Source organism: Camelus bactrianus, chromosome 10 (genome assembly GCF_048773025.1).
Source record: "Camelus bactrianus isolate YW-2024 breed Bactrian camel chromosome 10, ASM4877302v1, whole genome shotgun sequence".
Lineage (NCBI taxonomy): Eukaryota > Metazoa > Chordata > Mammalia > Artiodactyla > Camelidae > Camelus > Camelus bactrianus.
This window is the reverse complement of record NC_133548.1, coordinates 43,818,965-43,839,836: the sequence shown is the minus strand read 5'-3', so window position 1 is coordinate 43,839,836 and position 20,872 is coordinate 43,818,965. Positions and strand designations below refer to the sequence as shown.

At 47.9% G+C, this 20,872-nt stretch overlaps 1 protein-coding gene, 1 long non-coding RNA gene and 1 other non-coding gene across 5 annotated transcripts in view; 1 reads left to right on the top strand and 2 right to left on the bottom strand.

Annotated features, from left to right (window-relative positions):
* The window catches only part of SYT9 (synaptotagmin 9), a 176,064-nt gene extending 172,011 nt beyond the window's left edge, over nt 1-4,053 (top strand). For both annotated transcript variants that reach the window (XR_012509705.1, XM_074372466.1), the window contains exon 7: nt 1,785-4,053. Coding sequence is in view for 1 of the 2 variants with exons in the window: in XM_074372466.1 (XP_074228567.1) it covers nt 1,785-1,793 (9 nt within the window). In the remaining variant the exon portion in view is untranslated. The remainder of the gene's footprint in view (nt 1-1,784) is intronic.
* The window catches only part of LOC141578865 (uncharacterized), a 19,473-nt gene continuing 670 nt past the window's right edge, over nt 2,070-20,872 (bottom strand). The window contains exons 2-4 of one of the 2 annotated variants that reach the window (XR_012509706.1): nt 4,256-20,713; nt 3,065-3,334; nt 2,070-2,205 (exon numbers count right to left, since the gene is read on the bottom strand). This is a non-coding gene — a long non-coding RNA (uncharacterized LOC141578865). The remainder of the gene's footprint in view (nt 2,206-3,064; nt 3,335-4,255; nt 20,714-20,872) is intronic. The other variant, XR_012509707.1, reaches the window with a different exon arrangement.
* TRNAT-GGU (transfer RNA threonine (anticodon GGU)) lies at nt 4,886-4,957 on the bottom strand. Its single transcript has one exon. It is a non-coding gene; the product is annotated as a tRNA-Thr (tRNA).

Sequence of the window (20,872 nt, the reverse complement as noted above, 5' to 3'; positions counted from 1 at the left end):
AAATGGATAAGAAGGTAGGAGGTCGTAAGTGGGATAGGGTACCTGCTATATGCCACTAGCTTGGACTGGGTTTTCTGAAAGTCACCTTATCTAGCTAGATTGAGAGTGTCCAGAAAACCAAGGCAGAAGCTCAGGTATACAGACTGAGCTTCCGCAGTGCGTTTAAGAATGATGTAATCGCTAAAGCTTAAACTTTGTAGTCAGAAGGCTCGAGTTCGGATCCCAGGTCTGACACTTCGTGTGGTTTTGGGCCAGTGAATCTCATGACATCTCTGTATGCTTCAAGAAAGAACTTCAGAGGGTTCTTTTAAAGATCTGTCAAGTTCCTGTTGCAGTAGGTAGTCAACCAGTGAGGGAATGAGGCACGTGGCCTCGTTGGCCAACAGCAGCACAGCAACTCCAGACCCCATCACATTCCTGGATGGGGCTGAGCCTGCTGACAGTTTGCCTTCCTGATGAGGAAGGACTCAGGGATGGACAAACGGGAGAAGGGGCCCTGGGACCAGAGCCTGATGCGAGTGGGGAGTTGGGAGCAGAGCAGCAGCCGGTCTGGGAACGTTGTATTCAAATCACAATATCAGGCAAATATCCATTCACGTTGTCCTCCTAGATCCAGAAAAGAACACCCAGAGGTAAGGCTGTGCCCACACCCAGGCACACATGTCAGGGCCTTGGGCCCCAGGCAGACCTGGCTGTCCTCTGCCCGTGACGCTCAGACTTGTGTTCCTTTCTCTGGTAGCCTCACCGGGTGAACATTTGATCTCGGAAATGCAGTCCATCCGTTCCAGTTGAAAATGTTTGCAGCTCTCCCATGGTTTCCATGTATGCTTTTTGTTTTTGGTGTGTCCAGGGAAGTGACTCCGGTTCTCTGTCTCTCTGTGACGGTGGCGTCACTACCCTTAGTCTGTATTGGAAGAGGCCATGTGCTGAAATTCAGTTGAATGTGGGACTGAGTGCCACTCACAAGAGATCCTGCTACTCTAAGTCTGGGGCTGCAGTAAAAGAGCCCATCCCTCCCAGCTTGAGAACAAGGAGGGGCTGTCGCGCGTCGCAGACCCCACTCTCCCCTCCCCAGCCTTACTCCCCTCATCCACTCCTCACACCAAATTCTGACAGTGTCTCCAGTGCCCTTCCCGACCTCTGCCCAGGCCCTTCGCTCTGCTCAAAATGGCCTTCCCTCCTTCTCTCTGGATGGCCTCCCCTTCAGCCTAAATGGCCCAGCTCAAGACATCTTTCAGAACCTTCTCTGTAGACCTCCTCAATCCACACCAAGTCCATCCTTCCCTCCTCCTTGCTCCTGTTGTTCAGCTTCTCCCATTTTTATCTCTCCTTCTTTGAGCCCTTTGAAAGCAGAGTGTGTGTCTTCCTCATGGTGTCTGTATCCCAGCAACTGTCACAGTGCCTGGTACTCGTCTGGTACACATTAAAAATGTGTGGATGAAAACTGAAACAGACTCACAGACATAGTAAACAATCTTATGGTTATCAGAAGGAAAGAGGGTGAGAAGGGATAAATTGGGAGTTCGAGATTTGCAAATATTAACTACTATATATAAAAACAGATTTTAAAAGATTTCTTCTGTATAACACAGGGAACTATATTCAGTATCTTGTAGTAACCTATAATAAAAAAGAATATGTAAACAAATATATGTGTGTCTATATGTATGACTGAAACATTATGCTGTACACCAGAAATTGACATGTTGTAACTGACTATATTTCAATTAAAAAAAATGTATGAATGAAAACCGAAACATTCCTTTTGTTTCTTTTTCCTACAGAAACGATGACTTTGGGTGAGAGGACTGCTTATGCCAAGGACTCAGTAGGACAACCATCTGACAAAGACCTTTCAGTAACTTTTCCCATCCACCAACATCCAGACGACTCCAGTGACCAAATGCTCAGCTGTAACCACAGCAGTAACCGGCCCTCTTTCCAGATCGGGTTTGCTGAACGTGAAGATGGTCCAGCCGCCATCTTCAGGTGGCCTAAGGTGGTATGCTGTAGGGGAGGCACGTCTCTTCTGGCCAAGACACAAGCTTGGACTATGGAAGAAACCAGCTGATACAGTGAGAGTGCCAAGAGCACCGAGAGTACCAGGACTCTTAGTGATTAACATGAGGCCCTTCCTTGGTGATGGGGTCGCAGCCGCTGCCCTGGCAGTGCCACTCTGACATGATGTTATTTTGCTTGAAGGCCCTGGAAGGACAGAATATTTTAAAATCTCTCCAGGTGCTACACAGGCAGCAGATCTAATTCACCCTGGACTACCACTGAGATAATACCTTGTCTCCAGAAAATAATTTCACCCAAGAAGTACTCTAGCTTTGCAGGGAATAGCCCCAGGAGAGTCATAGAATAAGCAGGCTGTTACCCTGGAGACAACGTGGGCTCAGTGCAAGGAGGGCCAGTTCACCACAAGCTCACTGCCACTCTCACATCCACGGCAGTGAGTACCAGTTGATCGTGGCCCTCTCTTCCACTAAACCCAGATTCTGAGGAGTCAGAATCCCCAGCACTGTTTTTGAGATAGCCACCAGCCTCTTCCTTTCAACTGGTGTTGGCAATCGGGATGAAAGTTCATCGTCAGCCCTAACTGTTAGAGAGGCGGACATCTGGATGGTGGAATACCCTTTCCCAGGTGCATTTGTCCACTGAGGGAACAGCCTCAGATACAGATGTACCATTGGGTGAGCTGAGCTCATGGAGAGATGACACAGCTGGCCCCTGACTGAAGGCACACCTCTGGGGCCTCATCGGCCTGAGTGCCTTCTGGGGTATTTCCATATGCAACTGCCCAGAGGTGTAGCCTCGGCAGCCACAGACAGGTTTCCTCTCACTTCCAGACACATACATCACTTTCACAGCACTTGGGGAATGGAAATACCTACAAGAGTGAAGGTCAAGGGCTCTCCCTGGGTATCTCATTCATTACTCAGCTTCCTTTGTGACCACATCAGCCAACCCACTGCCAGCTGTGTTCCCCATCCTCATTGCTTCTGCCTCCCTACAAATGAAACCAAAGGCCTCAGCATGCGCTGGGGGTGGGGGTTGTTACCCAGTGGTCCTCTGTCTCCCGTTATGGGTATAAGGTACCCCGTCCGTACATTGGCACCACTTCTCCAAGATACCATTTGCCTTTCACACAGTCCCTTTGCAGCAGAATCCAGAGTTGGACTGTAGTATACCTTCCTGGGAAGCTCATTATCTTCATTTGAATTAACATTTCCATGTGAGAGTAACCAGGTGGAAGGAGAGTCATCACATGTCTTCAGAAAGTCCTTGTTGCCACAGCTGCCTGGTGCAGGAAACTACTCTGATGTCAGACCTAAAGAGGATGGAGGCCTTTGGTTGGGCAAAGCCATGTTACTGCATTCCAGCTTCACTTGATCCCCTGCCTGCCTAATCCATTCCCATCTCTGATTGACTCTCAACTTCCAGGGTCCAAAGGGAACCCAAGTTTCTGCCTATGTCTGTTGACATGAGAAGAATTCAACTTTCTTTGCCCAAGGTTCCCCTCTGCCTGTTCCTCCCCATTCAGACATCTTCCTCCATACCAGTGTTTAGAACCAAAGCATGAAGGCCTAGTGCCAGCAGGATGGTCAGCAGAAATGCTCTCTCTAGATCCAGGCAGATGAACCCAGAAGGATGGTCCCAGAGAAACCAAACTGGCCCCAGTAGATAATCAGGCAGCCATCCCAATAAACTTCGACTTATCCTTGCATTGGGAGCCTGGGCAGGAGCTCAGGGGCAGCTGCACCTGTCCTTCCCCACCCCAGGATCTTCCTGCCTAGAGAGCTAGCAGCCCTGGGGTACTAATGAGCATGCTGCGGGCCTGTGGGTATGAAATGGAAGGTGGCTTTGTAGGGGCCAGGAGGCAAAGAGGCAGGCAGGTGGCTTGTGTCTGGAAAATTGCCTAGCAAAGCTGTGGCCAGAGGCTGATAAGAAATTTGAACTCCCTGAGCCCTTCTACAGCTCTGCCTCTGTTCTCTTGCATTCTGTTTGGTTTCCCTTTAGTTTCCTAGTAAATGTTCCTTTTGAAAAATTCCAACCTTGTTTCATTGGACTGGGGTGGGGTGGGGAAGGGGATTCTGCAATATCTTTTCCAGGATAGAGAAGGAAATTAAAGTACCTTGGAAAAATGGAAATGGCAGTGGAAAGGGGTACACCCTTGTTGCATCTTAGAAAGAGACCTTGGAGAAAGCTGGGTCCAAGAGGTGGGGAGAAACCGGGTGCCTCCCTCACTCACCTGGCACTGATTCTCAGCCCCTTCCTGTTGCAGCCTTTGTCTTCAGGGAGATCTGCCTTGGATGTGTGTTACTGCAAAAAGCATCTTCCTAGCCAGTGAACTGGGCACATTCAGCAGGTTATGTGATGTCCAGGAAGGAACAACAGGCAATGTGATGACCAGAGGAGGAATAGGGGAGGGAAGGGGAAGGAGTGATTTTCAAAATGTTCCAACAAGCATGACTCTATATGGAATTTAGTCCTCACAGCCATCATTAGAACTGTTTCATGTGAAGAGAAGAAAGTCATACTCTCATGCTTAAGCCAACGAGGCCGACAGAAAACAGGTATGGAAAATGTCTTGTGACCTTCATGGCCATCCTGTCATACAGTGGTGGGTGCTCCAATTACCTATTGCTGCGTAACAAAACTCTACAAAGCTTAATGGCTTGAAATGAAAGCTGTTATTTCTCATGATTATGGCAATTGGAGGAGCTTAGGTGATTGGTCTCTTAGAGTCTCTCTGGTTTTTTCCCCCCTAAAGACTTAGGACTTTCCTATCTGCTGGGATTGTTTTGTTTTGTTTTGTTTTTGTTTTGTTTTGTTTGTTTGTTTTTTAAGCCCAATTCCTTCTCTTTTTTCCCCCCCTTAACGGAGACACTGGGGATTGAACCCAGGACCTCATGCACACCAAGCATAAGCTCTACCACTGAGCTGTACCCCCGCCCTCTTGGAGTCTCATGGCTGCTATCAGATGGGAGCGGAGGCTGGTATCATCTGACTGCCTGGCCGGGCAGGACATCCTTGATGGGCTTTGCTCACATGTCTGGCTCCGCTGGAGGCTGACTGGACATCTCCACATAGTCTCTCCATGTGGTTAGCTTGAGCTTCCTCACAGCGTGGAGGTCTGGAGGTTGTCAGACTTGCATAACTGCTGGCTTCCCCCCAGGCTAGCATTGCAAGAGGTCCCAGTAGTTTCTACAAGGTTATTCTCAATAACCTCAGAAGTAACACAGGGTCATTCCCACCATAGACTCTTGGTCAAGAGCAAGTCACAGGGCCAGCCTAGATTCAAGGGGAAAGGATTACACAAGAATGGAATACCAGAAGGTGTGGCTCAGGGGGCGGCTTTGGGGATAGTAGGGATGGGAGTGGAGGGGGAGGTGTCACTGAATCTGCGGGCTTCCGGGATAGCTGTCACTTTAAAAGCACATGCAATACTTAACACGCAGGAGGGTGGAGTGGGGAGGTAGGAGGGCCAGAGGAGGCGGGGAGGGGCTACCCGTGGACAGAGCTAAGCTAAAGAAAGGCAAATCGCTGCGATTGCTGCAGAGCTTAGGATGTCACCAGAAACCCTGGAGGAAAAACCTGATTATTGTCTTTCTACTGACTGCTCAAAAGCTTCAGCTGAATCCTTTGTTCCCTCCTCAGAGTAAAGGTGCAGACAAGACACCCCCATGCTTGGGAACATACTTAGGAAAATGCTAAGTATGTAAGTAGAAGTTGTTTGTCCTTCTGAAGACTGCACTTCAGAATTATTGCTGCTAGTTAAGCGAGGGATTTTATCACGTCTAGTCTGAATGAGCGAAACTCTGCCGGTTGTCCCCGCGTGAGGTCCCCATGTGGCTAGTGTTGCCATGGTGCCTTCTCCAGTCCGCCCCTCCCTCTCGCTGCAGTCGTTCCCCTGCCGTGTGGCATAGTCAGGGTCGCTCTGCTACCCTTCCCTCCACCCTGGCCTCCTAGCTCAGCCCCCTCGCTAGAACTTTCAAAGCAAATTTATAGAAGGTGATGTCATGAACTGAGAAAAGGACATCAACATGGCTGTGCCTGTGACCAAAAACAGTGTCCGCAGCCTGGGTGTGGAGCCTCAGTTCTGCAGACCATTCCGCTGCCCATGGCTACCCCCTTCCCCAATGGCCACGGAGAGCGTCCAGCCTGGGAGCGCCCCAGAACGGTCACGCGCACTCAGGCCAGAGAGGACGGCCTCACCTGTTGCTTTACTGTCACATTCTAGATCCCTGTGAAGAATGTCTCTCTCTCATAGGATTTCCATGCTGCTCGGAGCACAACCGGAGGCAAAGAGTGGCCAGTGAGCCCTCTCTGAGACTCAGGTTTTCTCAGTGATGGGACCTTCTGACTCTTTCCCCTCCAGTCCTTTCTCAGAGCCAAAGAGAGGTGATAACCCCTCAATATCCTTTAACAATCACCCGTGGGCACCGCCCTAACTGCAGACCCCGTGATCCCTGCCAGAGGTGCTGCCTGGCACCTTAACTTCTAAGTCAGAGGTAAGTCACAGACAGGGTCCAGAGAATTCTAGTGTGTGTCTGAGATGCCCTTTCCAAAGAAGAGATGCATATGAGCGGGGCCCTTCCATTGTAGCATATGCTGTTCTGCCTTCCTCCAACTTCAGGGCAAATAGGCTGACCTTCGTGGAAGAAGTAAAATAGTAAAGCTCAGGAAAAGATAATCATCAGAAAAAAATTGCCCCACCAGTTGAGGAAATATCCCAGAGAAGACCTGTAGGACAACTGCAAGGAAAATAGGGGAAAGAGAGGATTGGCTGTTGTGGGAGCTGCAGAAGATGAGCCCTGGCCCTCACTTCGAAGCCCACGTGTAAGGCAGAGAAGCTCTGATCAGTGCCAGGGACCTGCGTCCAGTGCTGCTGATGTCAGAGGCGCAGTCTCCCAGGAGAACAGGTCACAGCTCTCTAAGGACAGTGGCAGAACACACTTCTTCCTTCTTCCACTCGGAAGGCTTACTTGTCATTTGCTAGACTCCTGGGGCAAAGGGGCTACAAAATTAAACCAGCAGGATAATCGCTTCTGTCCCCTCGCTCCCTGGTGTCTTTTCACTGTGTCCTGGCGCTCTGGGCATGGGGAGGACTAAGGATCAAGATTGAAGATGACCTCAGGATCAAGAGCCGCCCGGAAGTCCAATGCTTTGGCTAAGTCTCAGTGGCATCAGTGTCCCCCCTCTCATCCACAGGCAGCTGATGACCCTCATGGACCATCTCCTGGTAGGTAAGAGGAGAACAGGCCAGAGGGACCTGAACTCATTGCTACTGCCTCCCCAGACTCCACCATAAGGTAGCTTTCTCTGTGAAGGCTGGGTGGGCATTGCCAGACAGTTTTTAAAAAGTATATTTATCAATATAAAGATTATTGATGATAACACCACATCTTACAGTTTACAATGCATGGTATCATTTTTATCCCTTCTTTTTATTTTTTGAAAATTCAACTTGTGATTCCAAACAGTAGGTAGTTTTAAAAAAAAAAAAGTAACTTCTTTGCTCCATACTAAATTTATTGTAGTTATTATTCCAATTAATTATCCATTGTATTAAAGCTATTTCCAGACCAGTATTTGACATAGTAATAGGGATGGCTTTTCTTTTCAAGTAAACATTGTCTCCAAGACACTGACTTTTTCACAATTCAGATAAACATAAACTTCTTGCATGGCAACAGTAGCTAGATTTGAAATTTCAAAGAAAGACTTTCTCAAATTCACCAAACTCAAAGCTTTCGAGTAATAATAAAATCATTTCTTCAAATACCTGAAGATATTTGCATTCAGGACCTCAGAGATGAGCTTATGGACTATCTAAACTGGTAAATAAATCTTCCAGAAACAAATTTTACCTTCATCTCAGAAAAGTAATGATTTTTTAAAAGTATTTATTTTTCCTCAAGGAGTTTTGTAATCAGTGAAGATTGCTTAAGTCTAAAATTGGATCCAGAAAGGCTCACAGACTTTCTTAGACAAACAGCAAATTTGCATTATGTCCCAACATTATGGTCAGTATTTTAAAATTTTGTTTTCTACTTGGAAAGAGTGAATATATAAATGTTCTAAGGAGAATAAGACGCCCCCAGAGTCCTGGGCAAAGCCCCCTGGAGAGAAATAAGGTGTCTCCCCTACCATAAAAAATGAAAGAACACCAAATGCTATTTTCCAAACTAGGACTCCTGGGGTTGAAAGTATTTCAACTAAAGTAAATATTTTTCTAAAATATGTATCAATTTTGTTTTGTTCTCTGCAAAGTTAAGTGTCACACTATCTTGAACAGCAATAAGAGGTTTTGAAAAAAAAAAATTGTATTTGAGTAAAATTAACAAGAGGACATTTAAATGTTGCTTTTCAGTGTTTTCCACACTTGAAATTCACCTGCAGCTCCCTGCCAGATCCCGGCCCTAACTAGTGAGGTTAATACCTGCTGACCCTCTCACAGTGACCCCTAGACCTGATGAGACGTGGTCCTCCCCGTGGCAGTCCACTTAGCAACTCTGGCAAACCCTCTGGCACTTCTGGGTCAAGAGAATGCCAATGTGGCAGCAACTGCCACTTGGTTTTGATTCTTCCCACTCTGAAAAGTGGTTCTTTTTGTCCCCAAAAATTCAAAGCAAGGGAGAATGAATCCATGTCACCAGAGTAAGAACCAGGACAACCACTGTGTGCGGGCAGGGGAGTGCGGGAAGACGTCTAAAGCCAGCCCAAACACAGTATTCTCAATTTTTTTCTGTTTCAGAGTTTGTTGATCTTGAATTTTTAGGGAAAATAAAGATGGAATTTCAAAAAACATAAACAATGGACTCAAAGGAACTCCAAGGGGAATGTCTGTGACTTTAAGAGTCCCATAAAACCAGAAAAGTTTAGTAAGTTATTCAAACACTTATGCTCTCTGGTAGACCAACTATTGACATGTGATGGAATAGTGCCCGTATGTCAATTTCCCCAGCCCAAATAAAGGTAGCTGTTGGCAGGTACCTTCACGCATGTTCCTATGCGTGAAGCCTCACTGGGATCCACTACCCATCGGGGGGCCCTTTCTGGCTTGGACGAGAAGAGCAGACTCAGGAAACCCCAGGACAGTCTTCAAGTCTTCTGATGCTTCCCTACAGAAATCAGGTCCTTGTGGAGAAAGGCATTTATGGAAATGAGGGAAGAACGCATGACCTTTGACTCCAGAAGACAAGGTAAAATCACTAGTTTGGAAAAGGCAGATTTCAAGCTTGAAGCTGTAATTATACAGGGGTTAAGGACTGGGAAGGGAGACTAACCAAGCTTTTACCCACCACATCAAACTATTCTAGTGTGTGATCTCATTGCTTTGGGTTCTAATCATAAAACCTTTGCCTCGTTCGAGAAGCGGGACCAGAGACCAGCTGGTCCTAGAAGATGCAGAAGGAACACAGACCAGTGCAGCAAGCAGAGCACTGGCTGGAGACAGTCCTGCCTGCAGTGGGGCTGAGGGTCTGCTCTGCCACTGACCAACCTTGTACCCTCCAGCCTTCATCTCCCTGTTCTTCTTCCAGCACTCAGGGGTCCCTGCCCAGACTCCTGGCAGTCCCTGGTGCAACCAGATGGCAGACATACCCGACTGAGTATAGCAGTGCACACGTGGCTGTACTTGGCTCCCACTCTTCTGGGCTTCAGAGGACTTCCCCAAAGAGGCAGTCCCGAAAGGGCTCCAGCTCACAACAGAAATATGGTCCCGGGAAGCCTCTGCCTTCAACTTCCTGCCTTGCCCCAGCCTCCCGCTGATTGTTACTTCATGGTGCTTGGTATCCTCAGGCCACTGTACACAGACACACACAAGCACAGAAGTTATCATACTGGAGCAGCTCGGAAGAGGCTGGTGCAGGGCTTCATGTCCCTTGCAGGCAGAGGGAAGCGACTGAGGAGAGCAGGGCCCCATTCTGAGCCGGAAGCCCTGAGCTTGTGCATCTCTGCGTCTTCTGGGAGCTCTCTGGGTCTTCCTGTGACCCCCGGTCATGGCAGCTCTCCCCTCTCATTTTATGCAAGATTCTACATCCATAACCCGGTCTGCAGCCAGGAAAGGTGTCCCCAGGGGTGACTCCGCCTCTCCAGGGCCATGAGAGGTTAAGTTCAAGGAAGAATCAAGTCAGAGACTATAGCATCATATGTAGGGTTTGTCAGGGCTTCCATTTCTGGTGGAAGGTTGCCTTTCGCATGTAGTATTTTTAACTAGATCGCCAGCCTGAGGACCACCGAGCAAAGACAAGATGCAGCAGGTTCCCATGGAGAGAGCCAAGGGGCTGAGGCCTGGGACCCCGCTCTTGCCTCTGAAGCTGGGGCCACCACCCCTGTGGCTCCCAGCTGTTCTGGCCCGTGCGCTCTGTGCTCTCCCACCTCTGGTGTCTGTGTGTGTCTGAGTCAGAGGAACTGCCTGTGCCCATCACTGGGACAATTGTGGCCGGGATGGGGCCCCTGCAGTCCCAGACTCCCATTGCCAAGGAGAAGTCCAAGGGGAGGAGGGTTTTTTATGATTCCCAGAGGACATCGTCTTTTTCTCTACCCCTTTCATCATTTCTGCACTCCTTTTACCATGGGTTTTCAATTTTAACAACTGATCTGAAAGGAATTTGATTTTGAGAATTTCCTGAAAACTTTTCATGATCAGGGATGTCTCATGTGCGTCATAAAAGCAGAACTGGCTCCCTTGAAGCAGAGGACATTCCATTTTGAATTAAATACCAGTACAGACTCAGTATATCCCCCAAAGGGCTCATCCTAGTCCTGCAGCTTAGCGGGAGGGAGGGAAGAGGGCAGCGGCAGAGAGAGCTCCCTGCAAGACAGGCTTCTGGATGAAGTAGGTGTTAGATGAAGAAAAGAGGGAAAGACAGTCTGTGCTTGGTTCACAGTCAAGGGCAGGAAAGGAGGAGGCTGAGCAGGCTCCCTCCCTGGTTTACTTCTTTCAGCGACAGCCTATAATCCCTTGCCTCTGGCTCTGATAGCAATCTTTATCCCTGGAAGCTCATGAATTTGCCCACAGCTCAGCCCTGCGCTCTGATTTCATCCAAACACAGGTGTCTGGAGCATGTGTCTTCCTTCTCCAAACCTCTAGCTCACACAAGCCAGCGCAGCCCACCGACCAGGCCCTTGGGCGCCCTGGTTTGAGACGTGGATTTCTCGGGCCTGGTACCCTATTGACTGCAGGAACGCTTTTTAGAATAAAACCACTCAGTCCATTCTCTCCACTTCGTCAGTCTGGTTGAGAAAATCAGTTTATTGGGGCAGGAGGGAGAAAAGTGGGAAGGTGTGTGGACACTTTTTGTAGATGGAGTTCCTTCCCCTTCACACGGAAAAAGGTTAAGGATTAGGACCCCAGCCAGAGTCAGAAAGGCCTCTGCCCTCTAGTGGCGAAAGGCTCAAACAACTATTTTGCACAACAGTGATTTTGTATTTGGGCCAGGAGCACTGAACTGGTACCACTCAAGCAGGCACTCTAGGGACAGCAGGTAACCCCTCGGCTTTAAGTCCTAGGGCTCCGTTCCCAGTGGGTTAGACGTTCACAGGGCCCCAGAGGCCTCACTTACTTGGGAACCTGCGCAGCAGAGAGAGACCAAGAATAGGTCCTATGTGGGGGAAGGCACAGAGCCTGGGTGAGATCCAGCTTTCCCGCACACACTGACAGCCCTGGCCCTGGGGTCTACTCAGGAGGGAGCCCTGGCCGGGTGACCGTCAGGCAACGTGACGTCATCTCCCGGCCAGCACGCCTTCTTTGTTGCACCTGTGCCTCTGTCACTCCACCTGAAATCACTCATCTCATCTCAGCCTATCCGTGGCGCCCAATCAGTCCCCTCCCCACAGCTGTCCACCCTCTACTCCCAAACCTCCCTGAGCTGCGCAAACATCGGCAAGACTTCAGAAACTTTGGGCAGAAATGAAGTTACCAGGTGCTGTAGGAATAGAGACGCCACACCTGCCACGTCCAGCATTTGAACTTGTACCAGTTAGGGACGGACCCTGGTCTCCAAGGAAAGTCAGTTCATGGAAAATTGCCAGGTGGGTTTCAAAAGCCAAACCAGAATAATCACAGTAAGAGGAGTTGAGCGTTCCAGGGACTCTGGTGCATATGGCTTTTTTTTTCCAAAAAGCAGAGTGAGGCTGTGACGGTCCACAAGTGACGCTGGGCAGGCAGCTGTCCTCCCTGGGACCTGTGGGGAGACAGGGCCAGGCTCTTGGCTACAGGCAGGGAACAGCACTGCTGCCAGGCACTGGGGAGGATTCTGGCCAAAAGGCATTCCTAGTGAAGCTGGGAGAGTGTGGGGAGAATGCCCAGAACTGAGAAGTCTGTGCTCTGAGTGGACTCAGGTCAGGAGTGAAAGGGGAGGTAGGAAGAGGTGAGTGGGGTCAAGGGAGCATCTTGGGAGCTTCTCACTCCTGCCAAACTGTGGTGTTACTGATAAGTGGAGAGGTTGGTGACGCAGCAGAGGGAATGTGGGCTCAGAAGGTAATAAAGGTGTAATTGACAATGGTTGGAGATATCACAAGCGTTTACAGATGACTGTCATCTTTTGTCACCTTTATGGGGACTTCTTGGGGGTTCTCTCCTGACTCCCCATATTCTCACACAAGTCTCTAAAGGTTTTGAAATGACCCCCCAAATATCTCATTAACTGCTGGAAAAATATCAACTTGCTTCAATAACCTCACACCCCAAAATTCTCAGTCAGAATATTCTTAATGTCTCATTTAAATCCCTTCTAGGATATGTCTCTTCTATTTTTATTACACCCTGAAATAACAGCGTGTCCCTGTGAGATTCCACAGACCCCTTCCTAGTGCTTCACTCCCACCTCCTTCCTTTCCACATAATCCAAACTTTTGAAAAAATAGTAGTAAATTAATGAGAATTAATACAGGGGGTGAGAGGGAAATGAAAGAACTTAAGAAAGGAAGAGGCTGTTTTAGTTCACCTAAGTTCCTCACGTTTACACACGAACAACCCCCATACTCACAACTGAATTCTCTTATATTGCTCTCTAACTGCGTGTGTGTGTGTGCACGCACACACTAGTGAATTAAGCTCCTCTAGCACTCCTCCGCTTATTTTCACAGCACATTGGCTTCAATAAAGATGTGTGACCGGGGAGGGTAGAGCTCAGTGGTAGAGCACTTGCTTAGCATGCGTGAGGTCCTAGGTTCAATCCCCAGTACCTCCATTTAAAAAAAAATAAGTTAAGAAATAAACTTAGTTACCTCCCCCCACCAAAACAAAAACAAAACAATTAAAAAGATACATAGCCATCACTTGTCATATTTATTATAAATGGTTTTTTTTTTCCCCACTAAAGCCAGTCTCCTAAGGATTCTAGCTCTGGTCTTTCTATGTACTAGGTACTAACCCTGAATTTTTTTAACAGTGAATTTGGTATTTCAGGCCCCTCTTTCTTCATTCAGTGCCCTCCCCAACCCCACATGGTTGGAAATGTCAAGGTTTGACCCATCTTGGCAACGTCCTCCTTGGACAGCCACCATGGAGGCTGGAGGGTTCAGATTTATCTTTGCTGTCTCTCTGGAGTGGAGCAGAGGTGGAAAGGAAGATGGTTTCCTCCTTGCAATGTGGAAGAGCCTCTGGGATCTTATGCTCACTATTCAGGGAATTCTTTACAGCTGAAGAGGAAACAAGATAAGCATCAGACCTGGAAAAGTCCTTCTTGACCTTCTCTGCCTGTCAAAACTGGCAGTGTCCTCAGGGCAACTTTGTGGCAGAGACTGGTGGGGGTGCAGGTGATATTGGGCAGCGCTCAGAGATGGACAGAACAGAGTGAAATTTCCAAGATTAGCCTGACTAAGCAGGTCCCAAAGGAGCCCTCTATTGGAGTCACTGGAGTAGGGTGCCTTTTACCCGCTGCTGAGGCCCATGAGCATGGAGGATAGTTTCAGTGGCCAAGGTCTACAAGGGTTCTGAAGGCTGAGATGAGAATAATGAGCCCCAGTCCAGCTCTAGATGCTACTACAGGGCAGAACCAAAACAGGTTACTATCCCCGGAGACAGGGAGACACAGTGCTGATGAGCAGTACTATTAGGAGGCAACCTCAAATGATTTCTGGAGCCTGAGTTTAAATAATCCCAACTATTTCACATGCTTTAAGAGGACCAGTGTGAGAATGAACCCATTTTTAAAAAAAAGATTGAGGGAGACTGAGAGGGGAAGGGAAAGAGAGAAAATATAAAAAGTAGATTCAGGAACTAAAAATTCCTCGTTGTCCTTACCCAGTAAGTACCAAGGCAAACCCTTCAACATACCTTAATAATCTCTGAGAGATCCCTGTATGCAATACAATAGTGCATCTTCCTAATGTCATCTGATGTCATTAAGAAAATAAATGGCTTTTAAAGAATAAGTAGATTTGAAAGCTAGTTGGGAAGATTTCCATGAAACTATGTAAGGTTAAAAACTGTGTTGACATTTTCCAAGGGAAAAGAAAAATCTATGCTTTCTGAAAATTGATTTATAAAGAATGTGTCTCATTGCTCAGCAAGGATAGAGAAATGAGGGGGTCATGCCCTCAGCACTACATGGCTTGGAAAACTGACGTGTCTGAGAACTTGGTCTTCATAGGTGTGTGGGTTATGTTGAACCACAGTGAAATTATCTCACATCTGCCTAGCTTTCTAAAGGATGGAAGGCACTGAACCCTTCAAAATAATGTAAGATTTGAGGTCAATGCTAAAAAACCTCATTAAGTGGGCTTCCATAATGGAGCTGAGATCTGGACATCATCCTCGTGAATTTCTAAGTGTCTTTCAGAGAGGCCGTCAGGTGGTCTGTCCTGGCAGTAAGGTGGAAGTGAGCAGGATTTAGACAGGGGACCACTTCTGGAGGCAGATATGAAAGGTGCTTTTCTATCAGGAGTTAGTCTAGGCAAGGGCGTATGTCTAAACAAGGCTCTAAGAGCCGAGTGGGTGACAAATACCAAAGATAAGTGGAGTAGCAGAAACTGGGTCCCCAAGAGTCATGTGCAATTCTGAGAGGTGGCCTGTCCATGATACTTTTCCATCAGGAAGGTACCTCCTCAATCCTTACTCCTGGTCTACCTGTTACTCCTGCTGTAGATCTTCACTTAGATGTAACTCACTTGCAAAGCCTTCCCTGAGCCTGAGGAATTTATTGGGGAGGAATCGGCAGGCAGTCAAGGCTCCAAAACACGAGAATTACATAATGAGGCTTGCTAACTGGCTGCATCACCCTGGCTGCATGCAGTCTGGATGATAGACTAGCAGGGGTCAGAATAGAGACTGTCGTCAACAGTGCAGAATCCCCCATCAACCTTGACTCCTCCCTCTCTCTACCCCTTACGTAGTCAGTAACCAAGTTGTCAATTCTGCATTCTAAATATTTCTCAAAGACATCTGCAGTCCTGATCACCAATTACAATGTATGTATTTCACCCTCCCACACACACCACCAATTCTCTGATACCAGCCGGGTATCCTACAATTTCACTCAATTCTGACACTGTCTACCTGGAGATGGTCAGATTCCGCAGGGTAAGGGCTCAGTCCCACAAGACTGCCCTGCACTTCAGACACTAATCACAAGTCTAGGTTGTCAACTGTGCTTCTGACCATCTGGCTATAAATCAGAGGTTCCACAGTTCCCCACCCCCCACCTTGAGTTTGATTAATTTGCTGGAGCAGCTCACAGCACTCAGAGAAACATTTTACTTACTAGAGTACTGGTGTATTATAAAAGGCTATAACTCAGGAGCAGTCAGATGGAAAAGATGCATAGGGCAAGGTGTGGGGAAAGGGCATGGGGCTTCCAGGCTCTCGGAGTGCACCCTCTCCTGAATCTCCATGTGTTCACCCAGCCGGAAGCTCTCTGAATTCTCTCCTTTGGGGTTTTTCTGGAGGCTTCATTACAGAGGCACGATTGATTACATCATTGGCTGTTGGTGATTAAACACAACCTCCAGCCCCTCTTTCCTCCCCCAAAGTCACCTGGTGGAAAGAAAAGTTTCAACCCTATCATCACAGAGTTGGCTCCAAAGGCAAACAGACTCCATCCTTAGGTGCTTTCTGAAAGCCATCTTATTAACATAACAAAAGACAATTTTATGGCTCTCATCAAAGAAAACTTCAAGGGTTTTAGGAGCTCTGGGCTAGAAACAGCAGTTGAAAACCAAATATCTATTTCTTGTAAATCACAATATCACAACATCCATTTATCTCTCTCTCCACTGACACCATGTCAGTTCTGGCCTTTATGATCTCCCCCACAGATCACCGTAACAGCCGCCTAATCTCCCACCTTGAATTCAGTCTTGTTGCCCTTCAGCCCATCCTTCACCTGGCTTCCAGAGAGGTCTCTGAAACACAAATCTACTTACGTAACTCCCTTCCTTGAAATCTTAATTGTCCTCTCACTCTTCTTACTATAACACCCGAAGTGTTTGGCATGTTCTACAAACTTGGGAAGGTCTGACCTGTGTTTATCCTACTGAAAAGGATGCTGCAGAGGGTTGCCCAGATCTACCCTTTAGGATCAGGACACTCATTCCCCTAGTTGTGCAAGTGTTGCCACGAACAGCTCACAGATGAGTCCCTCTCTAGGCATTGTTCTCAGCCAAAGGAAGCTGCCCACTCAATGTTATATACACTCCTTCCCTAGAAACAGCTCCCACCAATGAGTGCTCAATGCAGGAGTGCCAAGGCATTGTCCCCTTGCCTCCTGTACAGGAAAAATGGGGCATGAGAGGATGGTCACGTCCCAGGACTCAGGCAGATCCCTGGGGGACACACCACCAAATGAGGGTCTTTGGCTGAGCATAGGGAAGAATTCAAGAGCAAGTCATAGTTGAGTAAAAGTAGATTTATTTAGAGAGATGTATGGCTGTGAGGGGCCCCCGTTATTAAAGGTAGAAACACACTCCATAGACAGAGTGTGGGCCACCTCAGAAGGCAAGAGAGAAAGGGTGCGCTGGCCAGGCGTGGTATTGCTAGTTTTTATGTGCTAACAAATGAGAGGATTATTCCTACTACTTTGAGGAAGGGGCAGGAATTCCCAGGAACTGGGCCACCAATTCCTGGGAATCCCCTCTTTGACCTTTCATGGTTAGCTTGAGAACCATCATGGCGCCTGTGGGTATGTTATTCACCAGGCTAGGACATTACAACGTGTACAATGATGCTCCAGGTCCACTGGAGGTTGGACCTCCCGCCATCCTGGGTCTCTAGGTCTATTGGGAGTTGGTTTTTCCACCCTCTTAGTGCTAACTGCTGTGTCATTCCTTTAACAGCTGTGTCCTGCCCCCTTCCCTTCTGTCTCAATAGCAGGTCTACATTTCTTCTCGTCTTCCTTCCACACCTCTGCCCCTGCCCATAATTCTCCACCGGAGCACCAACATCTAGATGAGCTGTCCCCTCCAACTTCTAAGACTGAGACTTCAACATGCCCTGGAAACAGATAAATGAGGGGGTTATTCTGCCTGGGAGAGGGGTAAGGAGGTGCTAGGAAGACTTGAAGTCTTAAATTTCATTGGGAGCGTGGGGGAAAATTTGATGTGGCTCTTGTGGTGCTTGAATGTGGGGGTGTGATAAGAGCTAAAGCAAGAGGGTATAGGGGAGCAGAACCCACCCCCCCAGATTCTGTCCCTTTGGCATGAGGATTAATTTAGGCTGATTGTTATAAGACTCAAAAAGACTCTGGAAGAAAATCTGACCTTCTTCTAACTGCCTGAAAGAATGTAGATGGGGACCTCCTCCAGGAAGGGAGCTATTGCCATAGACAACTACAGCATGAACTAAGCGTGTAAACAGGGAGGAACCTAGCACAGTCTGTTAAAATTCCTCTCTGGGTCGCAGTGTCTCTGCCAGGCCCAGCAAACATTTGTTTACCAAACACTTGCTTTTCTATCTACATGTAAATTGCCTTCTTCCCCTTCGAAGTCCCAAACCACTATCCCCAACATCCTCTTCTGTCTTTAGCTGAAGATGGTATTAAGGTGAGGGCTTCGGCCTTTGGTGAGTTACTCTGTTTTCCTGGGTCTCTTTCATGTATGCTTTTTTTCTTTTTTTAATGAATGTACTGGGGCCTGAACCCAGGACTTCTTCCATGCTAAGCACACGCTCTGCCACTGAGCTGTTCCCCACCCTCCACATGTATGTGCTTTTAAACTTTGATTTTCTCCCGTTAATCTGTCTCATGTCAATTTAATTCTCAGACTATCCAGAAGAATCTAGAAGGGTAGAGAAAAATTTCTTCCTCCTCGACAAGGGGTTGGCTGAGGTCACATTTTAAAGTGCTTTCCTTTTGGCATAAAAGCAGCCAGTGTTTTATCTAGAGAGACACAGGGAATTAGAGCCTGCTTTAATCACTCAGGCAGGAAACAATGCAATTACTTGTAAAAGGCTGAAAGATTGGAGGATGACTTTAAGGCAAGAGCTATTGGGGGTGGGCGTTGGGGGCAGGTGTGGTGAATATAACACAAAGGGAAAAATCTGGAGGAAAGGAGGGGGAAAAAAAGAGGAGACATCTTGGTTCAGATCCCAGGGATGAATTCTAGTGTCCCGGATGGAATCCTGTTGAGTTGGCCTGGGCCTCCTCAGGAAGGCAGAGTCTCCTCCTCAGACTCTCCCAGAGCTGGCCAGCATCTCTAAGAAAAGTGGAGAGTGCAGGGAGCACACGGGGCTCTAGAATTCAGGGCGTCAGTCAATATGGAGGCAGAGCAGTGATGAAGACGGCAGAGCACTCCAAGAGGACCTGGAAAGCTGGATGAGCTCAGCCTCGGTGGGCTGATTAGGTTGGGCACTGGTATGTCCAGTTTTGACTGGTCATTTAGGGACAAACATCAACTCAGGACTGGGCTAACAGAGCAAGGACTAGTGACTTAGAGCCAGCCACACTGAGGACACAGTGGTGGCTGTCCAAAGATTTAAGTTTCCTCTCTCAGGATACCGCAGCAGGAAAAGTGGGAGAATCAAGCCCTCGCAGAGGAGAAAAGCGGGGGTCACCTTGCTTGCTCACTGTCCTCCCTAATGGGCTTACAGGAGTGGTCAAGGCCAGAGGTTAAATGTAAGGAAGGCAGTGGGGAGGGTATAGCTCAGCGGCAGGGCGCATGCTTACCATTAAAAAAATGATAATAACCCTAATTACTTCCCACTCTACAAAAAACTAACTAACTAACTAACTAAATAAATAAATAAATAAATAAATGTAAGGAAGTCAAAAGAGCCAAGCAAATTATTTTATCCCAACAGCAAGCTCAGGGGCACCAAGCCATCTCTTTCACTGAGGAAGACCTGCTCTGAATAAAGATGGCTGCAGTTGGCCACCGTATGTTAGTCAAAGTGGTGATGATCTCCAAAGGGAGTATAATTTTCCTTAATGAAACTTCTGGTCACAAGAACATGAGGGTTTCCACTCTGGTTCTGCCCTGTGGCTTGTCAATCCTAACGGGTTAGGGGAGCCAGCTGCAGGTTTTGCTGCTTCTGGAATCACAAGAGTAATGCTCGCCAACCAAGGCCAGGTGTGGGCAGTTAGAGCGGAGAGGCCGGGTTTGTCCCCATGAAGCAGGTGACTGCAGAGAGCGGTGTGGGGGCTGAACCAACGGCGGGCAGAGAGAAGCGTCTGCCGGGACTGAACTGAAGGGCTCTGAGGCCAAGCTCTTTGGAGCCCCAACCAGAGACACTGGGACAACAGCAGCCCTGGAGGTAGCCCAAGAACACGTTACAACCAGGCCGTGCACTGTGTTCCCGCTGAGTCTCCAATAATTCTCTGGACACCATTAGTATGGAATGCACATTTCACTGCAAAAATAATGTAAGGAAAAGGTTATCCAAAACACCATCTCTGAAAAGTTAACTGTGATGTAGTTGGAGTTTCCCTTCCCCTGGATCTTACCCATCTTAGTTCACCGAATCCAAGGTAGGACTTGAGACGTTCACTGAGAATATCAAACCGAGCACCTTTAGCGTAAGACTTTATTCCAAAATGCTAGGCATGAGAAGTCTCCAAAAGAGCCCTCTCACTTGAAGAAGGGGGCTGAGTGGGGCAGTAATTTTTATGAGGATTTAAGAGGAGGGGTCACCAGAAGTTCACCTAGTTTGGGGAAATACAGTTGCCCCTGGATATCCAGAGGGAGGTCGTTCGGGGAACACCCCCACCCCCTCCCCACGCCCCGCAGATGCTCACATCTCTTATACAAAATGGCTTAGTCCACTTAGCTCTCCATATCTGCAGGTACAGAGGGCTGACTGTCGTCAAAGATAGTTTTTGGAAATAGGAGGAATTGTTGTTAAGGATGAGGAGCCCGTGTCTGTGATTTGATCAAGAGGGTGGGGAGGAGCAGTTAGAGGCTAAAGTCACTTGAAAGAGAGGTAGAGAACAGCTAATGGGGACAAGGACATGCAAGGGCCACAATGGAAAATTCTTTTAGTGCCTCTTGCAGGTCTTCTGACTCCTGGTCAGAGTTCTTCCCACTTCTCATAGATGCCCCCAACCTTCTCCACTTTGGTTGGTGGTTGAGAAAGAACCATGAATATTCTGGACCCATCCATGGAAGGAGAGGTTGAGATAAATAAAGGTCTGGACAGCAAAGGCAAAAAATTGGAAGATTTTACCACTTTGTCCTAGGGACATGATTTATCTTCAACTGGACATGGGCCTGCAGGAGTTGAGTCCTAGGCGTTGCTGGCCTGCAGCTACAGGTGAGGGGAATTCTGCTGCAAGAGACAGAAAACTCAGGGTCTTTCTCACCAAGGAGTTCCATTTCCTGATGGCTTGGCTCTGGAAGCGTCACTGTGTCAATAAATGTGCCGCTGAATAAAACTCTTCTGAGCTTGAAACTCAGATTTTTCAACTGTCTCCCTGGGTGGCCAGGC